The sequence below is a fragment of the Nicrophorus vespilloides genome, unplaced genomic scaffold (genome assembly GCF_001412225.1).
Source record: "Nicrophorus vespilloides isolate i.1.1-1 unplaced genomic scaffold, Nicve_v1.0, whole genome shotgun sequence".
NCBI classification, from domain to species: Eukaryota; Metazoa; Arthropoda; class Insecta; order Coleoptera; family Silphidae; genus Nicrophorus; species Nicrophorus vespilloides.
The window spans coordinates 97,289-119,863 of NW_017099980.1; the positions used below are offsets into that span (position 1 = coordinate 97,289).

The 22,575-nt window shown below is 29.3% G+C and overlaps 1 protein-coding gene across 2 annotated transcripts in view; it reads right to left on the bottom strand.

Moving 5' to 3' along the window:
- LOC108566476 (proton-coupled amino acid transporter-like protein pathetic) overlaps positions 1 to 22,575 on the bottom strand; it is a 41,460-nt gene that overhangs the window by 3,399 nt on the left and 15,486 nt on the right. Inside the window, exon 1 of one of the 2 annotated variants that reach the window (XM_017926374.1) lies at positions 2,643 to 2,779. The exons of the other annotated variant lie outside the window; for it this stretch is intronic. Within the exon in view, the coding sequence (XP_017781863.1) occupies positions 2,643 to 2,696 (54 nt within the window). The 5' untranslated portion in view covers positions 2,697 to 2,779. Of the gene's footprint in view, positions 1 to 2,642; positions 2,780 to 22,575 lie in introns of those variants that run through there. 2 annotated transcript variants of the gene reach the window in all.

Sequence of the window (22,575 nt, forward strand, 5' to 3'; positions counted from 1 at the left end):
TTGTACTAGATATTCCATGAAATAACTAGTTAACCGATGTTTATTGAAATCGTAACCTAACCTAATTTAATGTAACCTCAATTTTTTTTATATATAAATCTTTGGACAATATTCAATTATTTAACAGAAATATTTAACTTTTAATAAAAAATCAATGCAAAAATTAATTATATATAATTACAAGATAAAGTATACTATTTCAAACTTTAACTATTTGTACTAGATATTTCATGGAATAACTAGTTAACTGTTAGAATCGTAACCTAACCTAATTTAATCCAAACTCACATTGTTTATATCTAAATCTTTAGACAATATTTAATTATTTAACGAAAATATTTAACTTTTAATAAAAATTGGATGCACTAACTGAAGTATACTATTTCATACTGTAACTATTCGTACTAGATATTCCATGAAATAACTAGTTAACCGATGTTTATTGAAATCGTAACCTAACCTAATTTAATGTAACCTCAAAATTTTTACATCAAAATCTTTGGACAATATTCAATTATTTAACAGAAATATTTAACTTTTAATAAAAAAATCAATGCAAAAATTGATTACATGGAATTACAAGATAAAGTATACTATTTCAAACTTTAACTATTTGTACTAGATATTTTATGGTACAACTAGTTAACTGTTAGAATCGTAACCTAACCTAATTTAATCCAAACTCACATTGTTTATATCAAAATCTTTAGACAATATTTAATTATTTAACGAAAATATTTAACTTTCAATAAAAATTGTATGCAATAACTGAAGTATACTACTTCATACTGTAACTATTCGTACTAGAAATTTCACGAAATAACTAGTTAACCGATGTTTATTGAAATCGTAACCTAACCTAATTTAATGTAACCTCAAAATTTTTACATCAAAATCTTTGGACAATATTCAATTATTTAACAGAAATATTTAACTTTTAATAAAAATCAATGCAAAAATTGATTATATGGAATTACAAGATAAAGTATACTATTTGAAACTTTAACTATTTGTACTAGATATTCCATGAAACAACTAGTTAAGCGATATGTTTGTTGGAATCGGATCGAAGTTGTAATTAGATGTTTATTTTTGCGTTTGCTGGAAGACATTGGAAATAAGGTGAAATAAAACTGCGCTGCGAGCGAAGAAATTTCTCCGCGATTGCCATTTCACAGAAGGTTTTCTATTTGAANNNNCACACGAACGCATGAGTGTGTTTGTCGCTATTGTTAAATGTTGAACAATGGTTTGGGTGAGTTATGGGTAATTTTCCTGCGAATTTGCGAATGTGAAAGTATCAGCGCAGAAACGTTATCGCACAGAGCACACCTAAACATTTTTGCGGCGATAAGCGGTGTTTGGTTTGCGAAAATGTCGTGTCGCTTTTCAGTGATTGCGTCGAATCAGGAAAATAAAAAAAAAGCGGATATATAAATATAAATAAAAAGAAACACTAAATAAAATAAAAAAACGATAGCAACGAATGTCGGTTATGAAAATGTACGTCGCAGTAGCGGTCTACTTAAAATATTTACGTTCCTTGCTCGAATTGTTATTGTAATATTTAAACATTTGCCGGTGCAGATAGAACGCATAAATATTTATGTTGCGAGATAATGGATAAATGTTTCTTTCTCTCTCTCTCTCTGGCTCATACATTCTCGAGCAGATCTGGAGCGGAGATCAAAAATTTGCCACTTCCTTCTTAGCTCGAGCAATTTTGATTTATTTTAATCGGAGCGCTTTCGAGACCCAATTTGCATTCGCGTCGCCGCAAAGAATTGCAGTTTTAGGGTCTTATAATTTATTTTTTTTGGATCAACCTTGAGGAAGCCTTGCCCTAAATGCATGCAATTTGGCCATGGTAGTGACCTTCGTCGCTCGTATCATCAATATCATAGTCGAAACCGACGTCTTCGTCCCATGAATGAGTGATGAAAGAAAGAAAGGGAGAAAATCATTGTTGTCGGCGTCGCGTGCAGAAGCGATGGGCAAGCCCATTTCTGCATTGAGCTAACGGGGACCATTGAAGAAGGAAAGCCGCGGAACAGGTTTACGAAAGAAGAGTTATCGCGAAAAGCCGCGTCCATCGAATCCCGCAGGAGCCGTCCCGAATTCCCGAACGTGTATTTCTGGATAAGACTATTCCTGGATAACAGACGCAGCAGCGCAGTACGCGAGCGAACGCACGAAGAAGAAGTAAAGTCTTTTGCAAAAAAGATCGTTGCGAAAAAAAATTGCAACAACAAAAAAAATAAATATAACAAATCGTATTATCATTAATTGCATATTCTTGTTTACGCACGCGTTACGTAAACATCCGAAGTCGCAACCCGTCGCTTCCCGAAATTAAAAATTTACAACAACAAAAAAAAAATCAATAATATTATTAATTAAATTTCGTTCGGGTTTGTGCAGTGATCTTGCATTCAAATCACTTTTGCATTTAAATCGAATTCGCATTAGAAAGCGATGCACGAGATCGCGGTGTTTTTCCATCGCGGCAAAATTCGAAATTTCCTATTTATTTATTTTTTTTGTTGTTGCAAAAATTTATGAAAATCATCCTGCGAACGTGTCCCATTCACAATCGAACAGTAATGAATGATAATTCTTTTTAAAAATTCAAATTAGTTTACCTTTCCCCCATGCCCATGGAGGGGTGCCGCCAACTCCACATTTTTTAGAGACATCTTTACCCAAAGAGCCGAACGAGCAGTCACAGAAACTAAAAAGGTGTTCTTCCTACCACTGGTTTCAACCGAATGAATAGAGTGAGCTTAGTTACGCGATACGATACACTCCGATCCCGACGACCCAACCCCACCATTACGTCCGTGCATATATATCGAGAAATCTAGCAAACAAAACGCGAAATCATTTGTTTCGTATAATATTTCCACTATCTGATTGGACGAGACGTATCGCCATTATAAGCTATAATAATTTTTTTTGAAATTTTATATTGGTATTCCGTGCGGTTCAAATTTCGAATTTCCCCCCATCATATATTTTCACGTTTCTTTTTTTTTATATTTCTTCTTCGTCGCCATATTCGTTTGTACGTTTGCTGCATCCTGTGCATAAGATGGCGGCCGTTCACATTTTTTTTCCTTCATTCCTCTCTCTCTCTCTCGAGAAACGATTGACTGACAGTAACTTCTTGTATCGATTGTTTTCGGCGTGCAACCAAAAGTTGCTCACGGATTGCGAATGCCAAACTGGTTTTTTACAAACAAAAAGACATCTTCAGCATGGACGGAAGGATAATTGTATTACAATTATTTTTCAGTTCGTGCATTTCCCCAAAATCCACTTTAAAATTAAACAAATTTATTTCAATCTCTTGCATATTCATCAATAAACATTATTGTATTACAAAGTATTTTTCAGATCTTCCTGTAATTCCTCAAAAACCCAAGATGAATCAACGTTTCATGCATGATTCATCAATATTTTCCATTAAAACATGTTTAATTCCAACACACTTATTAATAAATAACTTTTTCTCATAATAAACACTGACGTTAAGCTGTCAAAAGTTTATTGTTAGGCAAAAAACTGGTTTATATTACAAAATAATATGAATTATATCATCTCAATTTTATCATTTCACAATAACAATTCATTCGTCATTCAATTGAAATTTCATTTGAAAATGTTATTTTAATGACACACCTCACAATAACAGATTTTTTTTTATTGCTCAGATAAAATAATTTGTTGAATAAAACTTTTTCCTTTTTTCATAGACACGCTTCGACGATAACCAATTGTTTCGTGTGAATGTTGTTGAATGTTGGCAATAAAACGTCGATGTTTAAAGTTGTCACACAGTCCTTGACATTTCTGTTGTTTTGTTTTTTTTTTATTGTTGCTGTTGATGATTACATAATACGTCAAATGCCTAACGTCACAGTGTTTAATAGGCAAACATTTATCTTTCGACGTCATCTAATTCAATACACTTCATTTTATTGAATGTTAATCTCAATATAATTTCGTTTACATTTGACGTTGATAATTTTTAATTTTTTCTAAGTTATTTATTTTGACATATGTCAAAATGTCAATTTTGTGTAAATAACAATAAATATGCCACAAAGAAACAAAAAAATATTTCTATATTATGTTAACTGTATATTTACATAAATGAAAAAAATAACCAATACGTTGATAATTTATGAATTTAAATAAAATATTATTGAAAATATTTACGTAACAATAAATTATTTTGTTTTTTTTTTCAAATTTGGATTACAAATTTAAGATACAAAAATAATTATTAAAATTGTATTTGAGTGATTTATCTATTTATCTAGAGAAACGAAGTTTTCTGCACGAATATATCGAATTTACACGGTTCGGTATGGAAATAAACCGAAGTTCGGTCGAAAAATGCACTGGAAATGTGTTATTTTTAAGAAACACTTGACATGTGTTTTTTTGATGACTCGGTTCAAAGCAAAGCAAGTGGATGTCTGCATCTAGCGAGTAAATACTCAGGCCACACGAGATTCCCATAGCAACCGAAATTAATCCCAATTAACGAACGCACATTTCGTTTGGACGAGTGATGCGACTTCATCAACATAAATGTGCAATTGAAAAATTCGAATTTGAAAATGTTTGGGCTGAAATTCGAGCGAAAGAACATGAAATAATGTATAAAGATGAAGAAAATCGAATGGAATATTCCGTTGACGGCGCGAGGGAAAAAGTATGTATTGGAAAGATAGAAATATATACCTGCAACCCTTGGGAGGAAAATTTCCAAGAATTGCGTCTAAATGGTATGCGAGACTTTTCCATCGGGTATAATAATGGCATGTAAAGTAATAATGGATTGAATATATATGTATATGCAAGTAGTAAAAAGATTAACGATCGTTTTCCCCTTTGGTGAGCATTGTTTCCTTGATGGGTTTTCTCTTCGTCGATTTCAACGTTTATTGCTAACTTCATTAAGATTTTGTTTTGTTTTGTTGTTGCTGCTGTTTCTTTACCATTTTCGAAACGCGTCGCTTTGCTTGACTCGCATCATAATAGGTGACGTATCTCTATTTTGTAGAAGATATTTACAGCATTCTTGTGGCACAACTTCACGAGATGGCCACAGTGAGGCGTTCTTGGAAACGTTTTCGGGTTTTCGAAGTCGCTATTGATTTTCGTGTGCCTCTGGTTAAGGTCCTCGAGAGGGCCCTTTTCGGTCTCCCCTCAAAACAACAAAACAACTGCCACGACAACAGAAAGAGAGAGAGACAGAGTGAAAAAGAGAGACGGAAACAGCTCCACCCCTCGGCAAAACAGGTTTCCGTTTTCATATCGCAGCCCGAACCATTTCCACGTTATCGTCTCGTACAAAACACAAAAACCAGAAACCCTCCCATTAACTAAAAACCAAAAGACATTACCACCGAAGGAATGTTTTTTTTTCTTCATTGTTACCAAAAAGAAATGTCAATGCCATCATCTGTGCTGCTCTCAAAATGACTCACTCTTATTTTACTCGAATTGACGATTATTACAATATTACAGAGCAATTGGACCTTGCGATATGTTTTTTTTTGTAGCAATTGCAGTTGCGCAACTTGCGTATATGATCAAACAAACAAAAATAATAGGGAATTAACGGCACGTGCCAAAAACCTGAGTGCGACAAAAAAAAAATCTAGCATGCCAAAATGTAATGGATTATTTTTCATTCTTTTCGTTTTTCCGTCTGAGCGCAAAAACCGTTTTAACGCCACATAAAATTCGTGTGTACCACCTCAAACTGGGCCCCGTGGCGTGTGCATTTTTAGCAAATTTGCCTGGCAAAATTTTTAGACGACTTTCTAAAAACGCAATGTCGCAATGACAAGCGAACGGAATTACTTACTTACAGTCTACGGATTAAACAATGCTTTTACTGTTGCTAAGATTTTGCAGATTCAGTAACTCTGCTGACCTGGAGCACTCGATGATTTAAAGAAAACTGAAAATCTATTCGATTAATTAGTTATTTTTTCGTGTGCTTTCGTTGTTTCATTTCTGCGCGTCTTGTTGTTTTTTTTTGTTCTTCATTCAATTCTTCCTCGAACCGAATTCCGTTGACGGAGCAAAGGTAATTGGACCTTCCGGCACGAAAGTGTTTCGCGTGCAAATAACAAACTGCGCCTTATTATTATATATGCTCTTATTGCGCGATTTTTCTGTTTCCTCTTCTTTATACTGCAAAGTGCGGATTAGGAAAAGCGCAATATGCGTATCATAAGTTTTATTTTGATCTTTCATAATTATATTTATTATTTTCTTTCTCAATTGGAATCGAGAAGAGGAGAGAATCGTGGGAGAACAAATTTAGGTGGTGGAAACAAAGCAAAGGTCATCGATTAAAATCTGTACCATCTTCAGTTGGAAAGGAAATTTCGTGTTATTAGGTAGTAATTTGTAATTTGAGATTGTGCGAAGAATTGAATGGATATGACCATTTGTACCGTATCAATGGTTAAACTGCTTTGTTGTGCCCATCAACCCTGAAGACGCGACGAATGGAGCCGACGGAGTGGAATCTTTCCAGAAGGCCTTAAGCGACCTTGACCTTAAGACTGTGCGGTCTTTCGTGATCTGCTGTAATAGCGAATAACTGATTCGTGCTTAAAAACGAAATTTCGTATAGACGAATCGTACGTTTTTACCACCACGAAGATAAACGTTGGCATTGATTATATATATACAATTGCCTTTTAATATTATGTATGTAATAACAATTTCAATTATTAGTTTCATTAATAATACATTGCAGTCTATTATATGATACAATAATTAAAGAAGAAACTGAAACTGATTTATTTTTCTCAAGGAGAAATCGTTTACACACAAATTTCTATTTATTTATATCTGAGTACTTTTCAACTGCACTTTTTCCAATCTACGTATAAAAATATAGTTCTAATTGAAACTTTAATAAAACTTCAACTCATTTTGTAAATCATTAAAATGTGTATCATTATTATTTGACACATTCTAAAAGTATCATCAATTGTATAACCTAAATATACTAATTACTTGTCAAGTAACGTGTAGTTATACAAATATTCTTTACTTTTACAAGTGTAAATCTTCATATAAGAAGTATCAATATTCAATTCTTGTATCAATTGAACATAATTTTATAGAAGCTGTAGAATGACGTCTTCTCAACGACATTTGATTTTATAACATTAATAACTAAGATGTCAAATAATGTCATTGTTAAGACGTTATATAAGTGTCAAATGAGAATTGACATAACCTAAAATGAACAAAAAAAAATATGGTAAAACAAAACGTTACATCTAAATAATTATAAACTAATTAAGGTGTGACAATATAAGTATTATTTACCTTAACAAGTATAAATAATTATAAATATCAATATTATATTGCTTTCAATTTAATACATTGTTGAAACGACAAAAAATTGCAAACAAAATTGGAATTTTAAATTGACACAACTTGAAAAGAACAAATAAATTGACTGTAAAACAAAATGCTAACAGAACTTTTATGACATCCCAAATTGTATAACCAAAGTCTAATGCAATACTTGTTAAGTAAGATGTGCAAATAGAAGTATTATTTACCTTTACAAGCACAGGTATAAAGCATCGTAAAGGAAGTATCAATATTCAACTTTTAGTTTCAATTTAATATTATTTATAATATAACGATATAATTTGGAAATAAGTATTTATAACAATAACACTTTGTTAAGACGTCAAAATTTTCAAAACAAAATTGGAAGATTTGTGTCATACAAATGTCAAATAAAAATTGACATAACCTAAAAAGTAACAAAATGACGGCAAAACAAAATGATAACGTTACTTTTATGACATCTTGAATTATTTTCGAAATAACTTGACAAATAACTTGCCATTCATAACAAGTAACTTATTATTATAATTTGGAGATGTAACGGCACATTTAGTAATTGTGAATATTCATATAACCGATGTGACTCTAATGCTAACTCACTGGAAAGAGTAATTTTATACAGTGAATTACTATTTTCTATGAAGTACTTGTCCAAGTAACTTGTATTAACATGTAAATTACTTGGAAATATTTAACAAATTTCTTGGATGATGATAAATTGATTGTAAGCAATTATAAGCAATTTTTAATTATAGTTCATCATGGAAATAATTTTATACAGAAAACATCTGTTAATGTAACGGTAGATAATTTACTAATATTAAGGAATACTTTAATACCTATTAAAAACACAATTAAACGTAAGTAAACAAAAGTTTTATTTCTCTTTGATTGTTAATTTCGAAGTAAATTATACAACAATAAAGATTTTTTTAATAATAATTTAATTTAATTACTTAATATTTCCGTACTTAATATTTCCATTACATAAATAAAATTATTAGTAATTATTTAAATGTCGAAGTGTTTATTTCAGAAAATCAAAATAATTTGTAATAAAGGAAAAACATTTTTTTTGATTCGACTTCAAATGCATTTGAAATAAATTTCTCAAGGTAATCAATAATTACTTTTTAATTACATTTCGAAACGCAATGACCGAACGCGCACATAATTATTGCTAATAATTAAACAACTTCAAAAAAAGAACTGTTAATTAATGGAATTGCGTAATTAATATCCGTCTGTCGTAGTGCAGTTAGTCGATTCACAGATTTTTTTAATGTAAAGTGGTAGAATATATTGAAAGGAATGAATGAAAGCAAAATTAAACGGTCATTATGCGACATCTGCGGATGAATTGGACGCACGTGATTTTGCAAAAGGCTCTTGCATTAAGCAAACAGGAAGCCGTCTTCTCAGGATCCTTTCAACCATTGTACCTCTCAAATACAATTAGCTTTGAGACGAATTTAGAATGGTAGAGGTCTAGGTCATTGATCTTATTGAAAATGTTTGAAAATTAGTTTGTTGTTTGTTATATCAAAATTAAGAAGAAATCTATGAGGATTTAAACAATAATTTGAGCGATTATTCTATAATCATGTATTTTATTTTGTATTGAGTTAATGTAGGATACTATAATTATTATGTGCGACTCTAATTCACAAAAAAAACGAAACTTTGACCTGTTTTCCCATTGAAATAACAATGTAGAAAGAGAATATACACATAATCTAAAATACGGGCAGGTGAATGAGTTTTTATTGCGCAGCAGGAGATTAATTCTTGCGTAACTGAAAACATATATGAAATTTCGTTTTGTTCATTATAATTGGATCAACAGTATTTAATCATTAGGAACCATCGTGAATTCTACAAGAATTGTTGAGTTTTCAAGAAATAAAACTCTTTTTTTTTGTATACAAGGAATAAGTTAAATCAATTATATATTTTCCATTTTCTGATAAAATTTTGCAATCTTTCTGGCAACTTCATGATTTCGCGCTAATAGAACTTCTGGTATGTATCAGCAAAAAAACTGAACCAAGTGGTATTTCAGGTCATTGTAATTAATGGAAGTTTAACCATACAAAGAGTTTTGAAAACTTTGAAATAAATGGTGATCTGATGGTACAAGGTCATCACTTCCCAATCAAGTTTCAATTATTTACCACAAGTTACCAAATATGTGTGAGGATTTCATTGTTTTTATTGAGATTCTCTTTGAGTGTTTCTTCCAGTTTCATTAATTGTTGACAGTAAACATCTGAATTGATCATTTGGTTGCTAGGATGTAGCTCAAAATGCTCAAAAAACCATTGTAATGCCACCAAATAACATGATTATTTTTTGATGTATTGTAGCTTTTGATTCAGCACGCTTGGATCACGATTGTTTTCTATTGATGTTATTGTAGACAATCCATTCTTTAATACTAGTAAAAAATTGTTTAAAAAAAAATGACGATTTCATTGCGTTTGCGATAGATAATTCAAATATTGATTCGTTGTGTTAAGTGAATCTTTTTCAATGCATGCGAATATCGAGATTCTTAACGAGTAAAAGATATTCAATTGTTGTGTGTAATACATTTAACTACTCTACAATCTCTTGCATAGTTATATAACAATCTGATTCAATTATGACTTAGATTTGGTCATCACAAACTTCAGTAGATCAACCAGAATCTCGATCGTCTTTGAGTACTAAATCTAGTATATATTACATTAGCTTTCAGCTACCAAATATGTAGATTATTTCATTGATTATGTCACAGTTACTTTCTTAACACATTCCACTTTCTGGTCGTACAATTCTTTGAATAAATCTTGTTGAAGCACTGTTAAAAATCAGTACTTTAAAATCATTGTTTTAAATCGTATAAGATTTAACAATCGATATAAACAATGAAATATTAAATAAATCTAAAGAAATATATTATTATATTATATATTATATTTTTAATTATAAAATTGTTTATGAAAGAAAACTTCTAGAGAATTTTTTTTTCAATGGTCATTAAAAAGTAAATATTAATAAAGTTCGTTTCATTGCATGCGCGAATTGCAGCGACCTTGGAATTTGCGTATCGTTTCGTAACAATTATTGATTTTCTTTTCAACTCAAACATTGAATACGTTGTAAAATTGTGCAATATCCTGGAAACCCATTAAGGTGAATCGCTTCAATTCACACCTTAACGCATCACATTCCCAAATAATAAACGCTGGATAATAATGAACAAAAATTATTACTTTTTTTTGTTGTACATTCGATACATTCGATATTGCTTAATTACGGTGTAATCATTCGCTCGGAACTGCACGTTTCCACTTTGATGGAGCTGAAATTGATCTTTGCACGTTTCTACGATTCAATGTCAAATATTTTTCTCATGTTTAAAATTTTATTGTTATAAAAATAAATAATAAATTGTATATTAATACGGTAGCATTTGCATGAAATAAATTACGTACGTCTATTGTTGGTTTTCACATTATTATTATTATTATTAGTTTTTGTTTTTTATTTCCATCTGCGTTTATTTGCATTGAGATTAATTGTTAATTAAGATAATGCAATCGTTTTATTATATTTTTTTATTTCTGTTGTTACGCAAAAGCGTAAGAGTGTTTCGGAAGAAATTATGTTGTATATAATTATATTTTTTCTCTCGCGTTAGCAGAATCTTTGGATTAGCGTGTATTAACGTCTGTTTTTGAGGAATTAAGTGTTTCAAAACAAAAACAGATTATTTGTATGTGGGTAAAGAAACGAGGAGTAAGAAATATCTGATGAAACGTAATGCAATAAAAGAATTAGATTAAAAATAGGTAGTATTTGATAGGTAGAGTTGCTAAAGTAATTAGGTTAGTTCTGAACGAGACATGTTAGGTTCGGGTATGTAAGGTTAGGTTTGGGTATGTAAGGTTAGGTTCGGGTACGTAGGGTTAGGTTCGGGTATGTAAGGTTAGGTTCGGGCATGAAAGGTTAATTTCGGATATGTAAGGTTAGGTACTGGATGTTGATGGAGAAAGTGTTGTGGTTTTAGTTTTTAATAATACAATAGTACCACGATTTTACTCTTAAGTTTACTCTTCTCTATAAAAAAAGGTCAGGTTATGATGGGTTTGCTAAAGGAAAAGTTAGGTCTGGATATATAAGGTTAGGTTAAGTCAGCTACTGGATGCTGATGAAGATGAAAAAGATATTTCAATGGCTAACTTGACTACATTAAGTAATATTGGCTAGTGTCTAAATTGGCTAGGTTAGGTTAGATTCGGATGTGATTTTTGAGGAATTACGTCTATCAAATCAAAAACGCATTATATGTACGTGGGTAAAGAAACGAGAAGTAACAAATGTGTGATGAAACGTAATGCAATAAAAGAATTAGATTAAAAAATGTAAATTTAAGTTGGTAGTATTTAAACTTGAAGGAACTTGAGAGAAGATTTTAATTCATTTTGAAATGTTTGAAATTTTGACTAAATTGAGTTGGAAATTTGTTAGTTTCTTAATGAACTATGTTAGGTTAGGTTAGTTTGGGATGGGATGGGAAAGATTTGGTTAGGTTAGATTGAGATGGAAAAGGTTATGTTGTATGTTAGGTTAGGTACTGGATGTTGATGAAGAAATTGTTTTTAGGTAGTAAGAATCCCACAGTACTATGAGTCTACACTTAGTCCCTACGCAAGGTTTGCTTTCATATACAAATAGTTAATAAGGTTAGGTATGATGAGTTTGGAATGGGAAGTATTAGGTTAGGTTTTAGAACGAAGGAACTAGCCAAAATATCCAATGTTCCTTTATGTAAATGAAATAATCCGTAACAGCAGTTATCAACTAAACATTGGGTTGAATTAAATGACAGCAGTCATTTTTGACACTAGAAAATTGTTACATTATAAATAATTGGATCGCGGTACAGTTATAAACAAATATGTTGAGTCATGAGGCAAAAAGGTTGAGAAACGCTTATCTAAAATATATATTTAAATAAATGCCCGTAAATTTATTATTAAAATACAATTTAGATTACATTTAGAATTTAGAATACAAAAATAATGATATATTTTCCATCTGTCAAAATCATTATATAGTTACAAAGGTCAACGTGAGAAAATGCGAACAGCATAAACTACAAACTCTTGTCATATTTGTAACCTAATAAGTGGTAATTCTAATCAAATTCAAAACAAAAAGATTAATGTTTTTCCACTGATTATAAACAGTGTTTTGGCCGCAAAACTTCCTGAGGATGTGCGAATTCATATCGGTAAACACAACAAAACTCCTTCTTCGCGCCGATTGCACAAATGTTTTGGAACAAGAGTGGAAGATTTTCGTCTACTTGGAACCCAAAATAGAAAGTTTTTTTCTTTTGTATTGTTTATTCGCATTGCTGAGAATGACGCAATTTTAGACGAGGAACCACCATGATGCAAATGAATTCGATGAATGGAGCAGAAATGAGTCACACACGGCAAAGCGAATTAGAAACACAAACACAATAGCAAAAAACTAAATTACGACTACTCACATGGATTTACTAACAAATTTTCCGCATCTCTTATCTCTCTCAGACGATGAGACTAGTTCATTCATATCTAGGAATCCCTGATATTATCTTGTGACATGAATCAGCTGTTTATTGTGGGATTCCTACATAGACGTGTTAAGGTAATATCATTTATTTTAGGATCAAATTTGATTAAATTTGTATACGCAACAATTTTACACACAGTCTATTACTAAGAGTTTATGACAATATTTTTTTCACATAAATCAGCTGTTGTTGGGGATTCCCAAATGCTCGTGCTAAAATAATGTAATTATTCTTAGTATTTAATTTGAATAAATTTATCTACACTTATAGATTTGTTAATATTTATATACATTTCGTCTCTGTGACATACTGATTCATTCATAATTATAATATTTTCCTGACATTTTATGATATTTTCCTCTAACATAAATCAGCTGTTTTTTTATTCTTAACCTATGTAATACCTATGGGTCAAAATGACCCGTTTATTAAATATTTAATAAATTAAACAAATTATTAATTTTTACAACAAACTCATAGCAATTTGCACTGTTTACATAGAGTTTCACCTGCTTTAGTCTCATTATAGAAATGAATGATATCAGGTTTTTTTTGTATTTTCATTCACAGTTTTAGTGTCGTGTATATTAAATATCAGAATTACTGATTTTCCTCGTTTTTTTACATGGAAAACAAAAGTTATTTCACTTTGAAAACCAAATATTGAAGATATTTCAATAACGTATTTGCTATAGACGGGTCATTTTGACCCGAAATACACTCTACAATAAAATAGGTAGCTCTAATTAAATACTGAAATTGATAAAAGGTCAAATTACAACAATTAAATTATAAAAGAATGCGAACGAAAACAAATATCAAGTGGGTCACGTAGTACCTAAAGGTTAAATAGAATGAATTAAAAAATTGTCATTGATTTTAGAATTGAATTTGATTAAATTTTTTCTACACATAAGGATTTGCAAAAATGTCTCTCACATGATCAGCCCTAATTTTGTAAAAACTAGAAATTCCTGTCAATTGATTTTGATATAAATCAGCTGTTTTTTATTCTTAAATAGCATGACTTAAGGTAATGTCATATTCTAGCAAATTTAATCAAATCAAATTCATACCTAAAGTAAACTTTTAGTTGTGAATTCATATCAATAGATTTTGACATAAATCAGCTGTTTTTAATTATGACTAAAATGACTTAAGGTAATGTCATATTGGAGCAAATTCATGTGCGTAGACGAATTTAATCAAATTCACTCCTAAAGTAAAGTTCAAGGCTGGGAATTCCTGTCAATAGATTTTGACATAAATCAGCTGTTTTTTTTAAATTCTTGAATAGAATGACTTAAGGTAATGTCATATTGGAAAAAAATCATGTGCGTAGACGAATTTAATCAAATTCACTCCTAAAGTAAAGTTTGAAGCTGGGAATTCCTGTCAATTTATTTTGACATAAATCAGCTGTTTATTAATTCTTGAATAGATTTACTTAAGGTAATGTCATATTGGAGCAAATTCATGTATATAGACGAATTTAATCAAATTCACTCCTAAAGTAAAGTTCAAGGCTGGGAATTCCTGTCAATAGATTTTGACATAAATCAGCTGTTTTTTTTAAATTCTTGAATAGAATGACTTAAGGTAATGTCATATTGGAAAAAAATCATGTGCGTAGACGAATTTAATCAAATTCACTCCTAAAGTAAAGTTTGAAGCTGGGAATTCCTGTCAATTTATTTTGACATAAATCAGCTGTTTATTAATTCTTGAATAGATTTACTTAAGGTAATGTCATATTGGAGCAAATTCATGTATATAGACGAATTTAATCAAATTCACTCCTGAAGTAAAGTTCAAAGCTGGGAATTCCTGTCAATAGATTTTGATATAAATCAGCTGTTTTTTTTATTTTTGTTATAGAATGACTTTAGGTAATGTCACATATTAGCAAATCCACGATTTTAATGAAATTCACTCTTGAAGTAAAGTTCAAAGATGGGAATTCCTGTCAATTGATTTTGACATAAATCAGCTGTTTTTAATTCTTGAATAGAATAACTTAAGATAATATTGGAGCAAATTAATGTGCGTAAATATTTATAATCAAATTCATTCCTAAAGTAAATTTGAAAGCTGGGAATACCTATGAATAGATTTTGAAAAAAAATCAGCTGTTCTTTTTTTGGGATTCCCAAATATATTTGTTTTTAAGATTGAATTCGGGTCAAAAATCAAATTTCCTGATTATTAATAAATGAAACTACAACAAAGTATACTTTGCAAATAAAAAAAAAATAATAATATGAAAGTAACAATAAATGTGAGAATTATATCTGATGCAAATCTCTATGTCCATTGCTAAACAAACGCCTTGGATACGCAGAAAACGGTAACTTAATAATTCGTTGAATATTCAATTTAGAAGAAAAACTTTCCACCATGCATATACTGCACGTTCTGCAATGTCCGCTGATAAGATTTATGTATGCATTAAAATAGGAAATATATTATAATAATAATAAAATTTGCTTACGCAATGCAAAATTAATTATAATAATAAGAAAACAGTAGTGATTATGATTTCCACGTGTCGTTTATTGTTTTTGTTTTGGGGCCAAACAAAAGTTTTATTATTATTTTATTTTTTTATGATGATGTTTTGCAAAGGTGTGCTGTTTCCTTTGGTAAAATGCAACTACGGTCATCCTTTCCCTGTGTGGGCGTGGATGCGTGTGTGCACGTGGATTAAATCCGTCTTAATTGCACATCTATAAAATAATTTAGAATTTTTGGACAGTTCAAATATTTTTATATTATTATTCGTTGGGTTTTCGGTGCTCCGATTAAAAAAAAATAGACGCACGAAATGAAAGGTAATCGGATTATATGAGTTTTAAGGATTTTGTGTTTTATTTCGTAATGCACGTATTTTTAGGATCATAAAGATTACATTCTTTATATGTTTTATGTATATTTTTTATATCTGAATTTCTTTGATTACATGGTGAATTCTGGGTTTAATTAATTAATTAAATTATTAAGTTTAAGAAGTGTCAATTCAATTTAATGCAAAAACGGTATTAGGTCAAATTATCGAAAGTAAATTTGATTCAAAGATAAAACAAAGAAATATATATCTTAATATATCATAGATACAATATTCGAATGGAAATACTATGGAAGGCTATGATAAAAAAACAATACTAGAAGCCAAATTGTATCCAAAGAAACACTAATTCACACATTAATTATTCATTTGTTTATAAAAAGTTAATAAGTGACAAACACCTGTGATTGAAATAATTATAATTTAATATATCATTACAAAATCAGTACTATGAACAACTTTAGACAAAATGTATTTATTTTCATATTAGAAGTTTTCTATTAAGAGCATGCATTTTACTAAACATATCGATAATTGTTGTATACCGTGCTCGGTCAGAATGACCAGTCTTTAAAAAAACTATTGTTTTTATAAGTAAACGTGAATAAGAACATAAAATTATTTTTTATATAATTTCAATTAAGGAAATCATAAATATGTGAAAAATGTGCAAAAGTTTTAAATATATTTTATTTAAAAATTTAGAGAAACTGGGAAAACTTAACTGAACTGAATATATCAAATAATTGATATGCGATTTTTTTAAATTTTTGTCAAGTTTTTCCAGATGGTATTATTTTTGTATTTTAGTAACTTGTAACAAACTTCACTCGTGTAAACATTAAATTATTTATCAATTGTTTTACCGGCTTTTAATTTTAGAAGAATAAAACAAAAAACAATGGATGTTCATCTACGCATGTTTTACAAACATGTTTGTTAATGTACCAATATAATATAAAATTTAGTAGTTTAATTCTGTAGTTGGTAGTAATTAATCATAATGGGGTCTGTCTGATGGATGACTGGACAAAACAGCTCAGCATTAAAACAGAACACGCCAAAGAAGAATAAATGACAAAACAGAACATCTTTTTGCAATAGTTACAACTATTACATAAAATTACACACATATTTAATTATTTAACAATTAGAAGATATATAAAATACTTAGCAAAACATATTGTGAATCAATGATAATTGTTTTAATTTGCTGAGAAATCTGTATAAGATTTATACTGATGATACACAATAGTTTCAATAGAATAATTTAGACTACATAATTATGATTACTTACATCATCAAATATTTACATAATTTGTATTATTAATCTCTTTAGACAAAATACAGGTATAGCCCGAATATAATATTTTTAGAAGATGCATGTATCTGTTTTGTTGCATTTGTTTCTATTGTCGTTTTTTATTAAATTTTAATCTATTTTTTCAAATTTATGCAGTCAGTATTAAGGAATTTAATACAAAAGTAAAAACCAAAAAAAAAGTGTGGTACGATACGTTTATTTTTGACATTTTCAAAATTTTCCCGACTTACGAACAACCCTTTTGATCGGAACTAGTTAGTAAGTCGTTTTCTATATGCATTTATTCATATTGATTAAACGAACTGATTTGCAACAATATTTTATTTATAAAGTATTTAGAAAAACTTGACTCAAGTGAAATATCGAAAAATTGATTGTAAGGAGAAGACGAATTGTTGTTTGTTTATTTTGGTTTTTCAAGATGTTATTATTCGTTTTGTATTGTTACAATTTGCAACAAACTTCACTCGTGTAAACATTAAAAAAAAATCAATTGTTTTACCAACTTGTTTTAGAAAAAAAAAGTTATTCGTTTATCCAACCATGTTTTACATAAATGTTTGTTAATGTACCAACATAACATAAAATTTAATGTAGTTGGTAGTCATTGACCCATTATAATCAATGAATAGTGATAGTGAAACTCAGCTGACATTTCTGACAAATGTACCAATTTAAATAACTGTATGTATATTTCTGCTTATTTTCCATTAACATAAATTTCAAACCGGACTATAGTAAATCCGTACTGACCGAAGCCGCACTATGCGAGGCATACATTTATATTAATTTTCTGAGAAATTTGTATAGTCAATAGTTTCGATAGAATAAATTGGACTTCTTAATTAAACTTTTTTTATTTTTTTTTGTATTCACTTAATTCATGATTCTGCAAAAAGCAAAGTGAGAAATAATTATTCATTTAAACCAAAAATCCATGCAGATTCTTGCAAATTATGTGAAATTTCTTTAAATAAAAATTATTCATAATTAAGAAGTCTTAAATTATTATTACTTATTTTTATTAAAGTAAAATACAGTAAGTACAGGTTGTGAAATTAAAAAAAATATCATAAAGATTAAGCTAATCCAAACAAACGTTAAATAGAAAAAAAGTGGAAACTTTTTTTTGGTACGATAAAAACTGTGCGGCTTCAATGACTAATTTCGTCTTCACATAAATGCGCGTTAATTATCGTTTATTTTAGTCAATAAAGTTTAGATTCGATTTGAGTTACATCGAGGTTTACATATCAAATTCTGATAAAGTATTTGTGAAGAGACCGGTTTGTGTTACACAACAATAACAGCACAACAATGTTTGTTATTTATGTTTGTTTATTTTTTTCATTTTATTTAAGTGACATCACGTGGAGTAAGTAAACTACTTGCTTGAGTCGGGTTCACTATCACCTTGGTCCTAATCATATAATGTAATGAAGTATGAAATACGAACCGGCATGTGCTTAGTAATTGCCATGGAAATGTTTATAATTAATGGAAATTTCCATGGAGCGAACGCACTTTTAGTCACATACAAAACTATTATTGTTTACATTATTTTCAAGTGTGTAAATAATAACTTGATTTTCACAAGAAAAACTTCTTATTCTAATAATAATCTATTAGAGAAACAATTCTAAAGAGTTATATAGATGAGAAAAATCACCCATCATTGATAAACCTTGCTTAACTTTAATAAATTGTTTAATATCAAATTCACGTTAAATCGATTAATTTTCATTACATCTTTAAACATAAACAACAAAATGATTCACATCTGTAGTAAATTAATGTCTATTGGTTTATATAAAAAAAAATTGACAGAAAAGATGATCTTATTCGTTAGCACCTTCTTGTTAAACAAAATTTAAAGTCAAGAATCTTGAATCTTTCGTGGAAACATCTCACTTATGGAGGTGTTAAATGTACTTTAGAAGCAAACAATATAAGAATTACTATTAGGTAATTGAATCCATTAACAATATTTTAAGTGATTCAAAATGCAATTTTAAACTGACATTTATTTGACGTTAGTGGATGGTGATTTTTTCAAGATTGAATTTTCAATTGTTTCTTGTGAAACTGATGTGTATTATGTTTTGGCGTCGGTAACACAAGTAGCGTCAACGTCAAAAAAGACTAGTGGCGCCTCGCTTAGAACTAAGATTTGCTACTACAGTAACCTTGTATGCAATTATTCATAAGGGAAGTCTCCAGTGTAAAGGATAGGGCGGATATATCCGCCGACTGTTTGGTTTAACATCGATTCTTAAATAAAGAAATACCTCACATAGTGCGGCTTTAATCAGTCCGGATTCCGGTTTGAAAATGATAATACCAATTAAATTTTAATTTGCAAGTCATCTATTAGTATATTAATTAAAAACCGTTATTTTTTTTAAATTATAGATTTCATAATTATCCCTGATTCTCGAAATCCAATTATGGTAAATTGATCTGAAAATTGTATGACTTTCTCTGAGTCTAATTACGTCGTTTCGCCTTTAGACATCTTAGTCACTTAATACAAATTACATAATTGGAAATAAATAATTTGAAATTTGAATTTTTCGCAATTATAAATTTAAAAAATAAAATAAATTGATTATAACAATAATTATCTTTGTATTTGAAATCAGAAAAATTATCCATCCACGATACAATTTGCTTAAGTAAAATATTTAATACCAAATTCAAGCTAAATAGATTCATTTTCATCAAATCGTTAAACATAACAAGAGATTCACATCTAGTGGTGCCTCGCTTAGATCTAGGATTCGATAACTGCGCCCTCACAGTTGCAATTGCAAACAATTATTCATAAGCAAAGTCTCCAGTCGAAAGGATATGGCGGATATATCCGCCGCCAATTAGAGTTAACATTGATTTGTAAGTAAAAAAATTCCTCGCTTAGTGCGGCTTCGATCAGTCCCGATTCATTACAGTCCGGTTTGAAAATTACAAAACAAATGAAATTTTATATAAAAAAAATTGAACTAAGATTCGATAACTGTGCCCTCACAGATGCAATTGCAAACAATTATTTTTAAGCAGTCTCCAGTCGAAAGGATACGGCGGATATATCCGCCGCCAATTAGAGTTAACATTCAATCGTAAGTAAAGAAATTCCTTGCTTAGTGCGGCTTCGATCAGTCTCGATTCATTATAGTCCGGTTTGAAAATTACAAAACAAATTAAATTTTATTTAAACAAATAGAACTAAGATTCGATAACTGCACCCTCACAGTTGCAAATACATGCAATTAAGCATAAGCGAAGTCTCCAGTCGAGAGGATAAGGCGGATATATTCGCCGCCAGTTCGAGTTAACATTGATTTGTAAGTAAAGAAATTCTTCGCTTAGTGCGGCTTCGATCAGTCCCGATTCATTATAGTCCGGTTTGAAAATTACAAAACAAATGAAATTTTAAAAAATAGAACTAAGATTTGATAACTGCGCCCTCACAGTTGCAATTATGTATAAGCGAAGTCTCCAGTCGAGATGATAGGGCGGATATATCCGCCGCCAGTTCGAGTTAACATTGATTCGTAAGTAATGAAATTCCTCGCTTAGTGCAGCTTCTATAGTCCAGTTTGAAAATTACAAAAAAATGAAATTTTATTATAAAATTTTAAAAATAACTTGTATACTTATTAAGTTAAAACTTATTTTTATTTCAATTAGAAACGGTTGTTTTTTTAAACTATAGAATACATAATCAATGATTAATTCTCGATATATGGTAAATTGATCTGAAAATTGTATGACTTTCTCTAACTCTAATTACGTCGTTTCTCCATCTTCAGTCATCTTAATTACTTGATAGCAATTACATATAATTGTATATAAATAACTAGAACTTAACAATAATTATGTTTCTATTTAAAAGTGTTTCATGTCATAAATGTATTTTATTCAATGAATGTTACTTTTTTAAACAGCAATTAAAGCAATTAAAAGTAATTTCCATTAGTTTATTAGTAATAAAGAAAGTTTGATACTGTATTTTGCAATCTAAATATAAACTTCGATGATAGCGATTTTTTTTTGCATTTTTTTTTATTAGAATGAATTGGAACCGAAATCCATCATCGAAAAAGCTGTTGTCATTGCATCATAGATAGATGTATTGACATTCTCTGTTTATTTATGAGCGATAGCGATAACTCTCATCCACCTATCTAGAAATAAATAAAGTTCGTTTGGCACTGTTTTTGAAACGAGGGGAATAGAAAAAATATGGAAACGTTATCAATAATTCGCTTCTATACACACCTTACGTAAGTCTGGCATTGATTATTGATTGATTGGATTCGATATTAATTTAATAAAAAAAAGAGTAATCAGTCATAGCAACGAATATATTAATAATTAATAATTAAAGTTTTCCAAATTGTTTTCACTACATTCCCATAAACTTTCTAATGACAAAATATAAAATCTGTATACTGTTTCAATGGTAAAATAAGTTTTAGTTCCATTTTTATTCATTAGCAATTATTGAATTATTTAATCTGGCTTTTATAAAAAAAAAAGTTTATTTCATATATAAAATAAATTGAAATATATGAAAATTGGACCTTTTTTTATTGTTAATTATAAAAATGTATTGTTTAATTATGAATATAAAAGTATAATCAATATAAATTCCTGCCTCTTTTTATTAATTATGAATATTTTAATACTGTATGTCTTGGATTGGATTGGTTTGGATAATTGGATTTTCTCATTGTATATTATAAAAATGTAATGCATGTAAATCTATGAAATTTTGAGTTTTCTTAATTAATTATGAAAATACAATGTATAATTTTGAATACAAACTTATTATCTAGTAATTTCTTGATATTTTTGATCCTATCTTCATAATCACGAAAAAAATAAAAATTTGAGCCTGTCATCATCATAAATTATAAAAATAATAGGGAATACAAGTTTATAATCAAGTAAATCAATGAAGAGTTGATCTTTTCATCATTTAAGTAATTACTTAATGAATTAAATTTAATTCGATGAAAAATGATGTAAAAAAATAAATGTTTTTTTTTTGTTTCTGTTGCCTAATTATCTAAATCTAATTGCACATATTAAAATCAAATCGTTTATGTAGAATTAATAATACGAAATGTTCATTAACTCACATAATTTTGAGATTGTTTTTGCTGTAAAAATTAATTTTCTGTTTGAGGTGAACAGGTATGAAGGAGTGATTATTTAGTGAGTTAAATATTTGCATTAAAAAGTTTATGGACAACGCAAAACCTTGAAATGAACGCTGCAATTTAATGATTTAAACAAATAGAAATTCGAGATTGTTCTCATTAATTAAAAAATTAGACCTTTTTTATCATTAATTAAAATTTAATAGTTAATTATGAGTACAAACGT